Source organism: Capra hircus, unplaced genomic scaffold, assembly GCF_001704415.2.
Source record: "Capra hircus breed San Clemente unplaced genomic scaffold, ASM170441v1, whole genome shotgun sequence".
Taxonomy (NCBI): Eukaryota; Metazoa; Chordata; class Mammalia; order Artiodactyla; family Bovidae; genus Capra; species Capra hircus.
This window is the reverse complement of record NW_017217996.1, coordinates 1-3,786: the sequence shown is the minus strand read 5'-3', so window position 1 is coordinate 3,786 and position 3,786 is coordinate 1. Positions and strand designations below refer to the sequence as shown.

The window sequence follows — 3,786 nt, the reverse complement described above, 5'->3', positions numbered from 1 at the left end:
ATGCCCTTCGGGGACCCTCTGTCCCTGAGGGGCCGTCGCCGGCAGTCGGGCGCCCCAGCGGGTGACTTGGCTCCTGGGTCAGCGGGGCTGGCGCCTGGCCAGAAAGTCGCCCTGAGTTGGAGGGGGCCGTGGGGGGTGGGCGCTGGGCTTCAGAATCTGGGGAACACCTGCTACGTGAACGCGGCGCTGCAGTGTCTGAGCCACACGCCGCCCCTGGCCAGCTGGCTGGTGTCCCGGCAGCACGCCACCCTCTGTCCGGCCGGCAGCTCCTGCACGCTCTGTGCCATGCGAGCTCACCGTGACCCGAGCCCTCCTTCACGCGGGAGAGGTGATCCGGCCCCGCAAGGACCTGCTGGCGGGCTTCCACAGACACCAGCAGGAAGATGCCCACGAGTTTCTGATGTTCACTCTGAATGGCATGCAGCAAGGGTGCCTGAGTGCATCCCAGCCGTCGCGGCCACGCCTCCGAGGACACCAGCGTCGTCCGTCAGATCTTCGGCGGGACGTGGAGGTCTCGGATCCAGTGTCTCCACTGCCTCGGTGTCTCGGACACGTTCGACCCTCATCTGGACGTCAGCCTGGATATCACGGCGGCTCAGAGTGTGGAGCAAGCTCTGAGAGAGCTGGTCAAGCCCGAGAAGCTGGAGGCGGAAAATGCCTATGACTGTGGCGTTTGTCTCCGGAAGGTGCCTGCCACCAAGAGGTTGACTTTGCACAGCACGTCCCAGGTCCTGGTGCTGGTGCTGAAGCGGTTCACACAGCTGAGCGGGGCCAAAAGGGCTCAGGAGGTGCGCTATCCCCAGCGCCTGGACGTGCAGCCCTACACGTCTGAGGGGACGGCAGGGCCACTGGGCTACGTGCTCTATGCCGTGCTGGTGCACTCCGGGTGGAGCTGTGAGCGAGGACACTACTTTTGTTACGTCCGAGCCGGCAACGGCCAATGGTATAAGATGGACGATGCCAAGGTGACCGCCTGTGACGAGACTGCTGCCCTGAGCCAGAGCGCCTACGTCCTGTTCTACGCCCGGGAGGGTGCGTGGGAAGGGGGCGCTGGGGGAGGGGCAGCGGCCCCCCTCGGGGCTGACCCCGCAGACCCCGGGCAGCCTGCAGGAGACGCCAGCGGCAGAGCTCCTGGGTCGCAGGAGTCCCCGGGGGACACAGAGGCCGAAGGGATGAGCTTAGAGCAGTGGAGACGCCTGCAAGAACACAACCGACCGAAGCCGGCCTTGGAGCTGCGCAAGATCCAGGCTGCCCTGCCTGCCGGCGCAGTCGTGATTCACCGGTCCAGACCCGGAGGAGGGAGAAACCGCCCGCCGCCCGCACAGGAGCACCACCGGCTCGACCGGCCCAGCACGGACACCCCGCCTCCGGGGCCGACGGACGTCGGCCACGGCCCTTGTGCCAGCGGGAGGGCCAGAGCGACCAAGGGGAGGAACAAGAAGCCGCGGCCATCTCTGGGGCTGTGGCGGTAGGCCGGCTCTGATGCACATGCGTGCAGACGCCCAGGCACACTCTGCGTGCGGCCCGCCCTGGGCGACGCAGCAAGAGTGCCGACGAGGAGCGAGTTCCTCTCTGGCGGTGAGGACGATGCGGCCTCCTGGGAAAAGGCGGGGCCTGGAGCGAGCCCGGGGTCTCCGCGTTCCCTGGGAACGGGTTTGTGCCCGAGCGGCTCAGCTCTCGAGGGCTGGCTCTGCTGGGAAGTCGGCGGAGCGAATGGGGTGCGTGAGCGGGTCTGAGCACGGTGCCAGGGCCTGCCACTTCTGCGAGGGTGGGAGAGTCCTCTCTGGATGGGACTTTGGGTGTGGCTTTGCCTTTCTTCCCCCGTCTCCAGTCCCTGGCCGCACCGCTGGCCTCTGGCGAGTGACGCGGCCTGGAGACGCCTCACAGAACGCTCACAGCCAGCCGAGCAAGGAGACGCTCTCCGGAGCCCTTCGGGGGGGAGGTGCGGGAAGAGCGGATGCAGGTCCACACACAGTGTCCTTCCGGCCGGCCAGGCTCTCGAGAATGCCCCAAACGTCGAGCAGCGTCTGCGGAGAAGATGGGCAAGCAGTCTTTATGGGTGGCTGCCCTCGGGAGGCCTCGTGCTACTAGGCAGAGTTTCCAGCAGGATTGAGTTGGGGATCCGTGGGTCCCCGACAGGACGCTCGTCCGCAAAGTTCCCTGGGGCTCCATTTCCGGTGCAAGGAGCGTGCTGGAGAAGCGCCAAGTGCCAAACAGGAGACGCGATCCACAATGCCGTGAGCACCACCACCGGCACCACCAGCACCGACACGAAGGCCACGGGGAGAAAGGCGAGCCAACTAGTGCCAAAGAAACCTCTCCACCAGCAGTGCACCGGGGCCTAGGTGGAGATTCGTCACGCAGCGTTCATTTCTGGAAACAAAGGTCCTCCCCACACTGAGGAAAGACCCGAGCCTACCCTAGATTGGGATAGCAAGCCAACTGGACTTCCGACTCTGCCCGTCCTGCCTGGCAGTCAGTTGTCCCTTCCAGCTGGGCCCCGGACAAACGCCGCTGGACTCGAGGAGACGCGGCCGGCCTCCAAAGTGCCTGGGGCGGTGGGGAAACTCTCCTCCCCTAGCTGCTTTCTCCACTGCCTCATGATTCCCGTGACCCGGTGGAGGGGGGCCTGAGGACCTTTATCGATCACCTCTTGTGTTTTATTTCTGTTTCTTGGCTGACGGCTGCGAACCCCAAACCCTCCAGCAAAGGGCAGACCGGGAATGTGCGGTTTAACATCTCAGACCTCGAGGAACAACTCTGGCTGCTGACTGCGCCAGTCGGCGTGGCAAGGAACAGAGAACGTTCCGATGGCTCGTTTCCCCCGCATGCTCACCTACAGCGCACCATGCCCTCCACACGTGGAGAGGAAAAAGAATGATGAGCAGTATCTTCCCCCAAGAACACGAACAAGCGTGCCCCGCGCGAGGACGTGGAGCCACCCACAGCCCTCCCTCATCATCACCACCCATCCTCCTCCGCCCCATCGTCTCCAATGGACTTACTGCTTGCCCCACCCACCCCTCTGAAGAAGAGGGAGAAGGAGAAGGAGAAAAAGGAGAAGAATGGCGACTGGAGCGGCGTGGCAGAGGGAGTGGGAAGGTGGCCTTACGCTGGGGGAAATCCGTGCAAAAGCGAGAAAGATACTGGCTGATCTCGCTTCTCTGTGCCATGGGAAGGAGGCAAGAGGACAGCAAGGGTGTGAGCACCTGGACGATAAAGCACAAAGTGGTAGGGTCCTGGGATGGGATGGGGAAGCGGGAGGTGGGAGGGGTGCAAGAGGCTAAGGAAGAAAGCGGGGTCAGGGCCGTTCTTTCCTAGTAAGTATCCACGGATCAAGGCTTCAGCTATGTATGGGAAACCCATGGACCGTGAAACCCCCATCGTCCTGGAAGGCGAGCATAATGTCCAGGACGGGAGAGCAAACAAACACACCTGTCCCACACCGAGAAGGAAAGCAACAGTCATCCTCTTCCAGGAGGGAAACCTTTCTTATACCTTGACTTATAGCGCGTTTTAAGCCCTGGAATTGGAAAGACGACTGTATGAGTCAACTATTGTATATAAAATAGAGAAAGAGAATAAAAGCAACAAAAAAATAACAAAATGAACACAAAATTAAAAAAATTAAAAAAAGCAAAAAAAAAAAAAAAAACCCCACAAAAAACCGCTCGAAACCCCCCCCCCAAAAAAAAACAAAACAAAGAAAGCAACGACAACAACAACAACACCACTATCAAAACAAATGGAAGAAGGGCAAAAGGCAACGGAGACATAAAAAGAGCT

General features: G+C 61.3%; 1 protein-coding gene across 1 annotated transcript; it reads left to right on the top strand.

Annotated features, from left to right (window-relative positions):
* LOC108635523 (ubiquitin carboxyl-terminal hydrolase 17-like protein 6) lies at positions 1-1,521 on the top strand. The gene is given in 3 exon segments (XM_018045631.1): positions 1-297; positions 299-448; positions 450-1,521. Coding segments are annotated over 3 exon segments (1,470 nt in total). The 3' UTR covers positions 1,473-1,521.
* Positions 1,522-3,786: the final 2,265 nt, after the last annotated feature.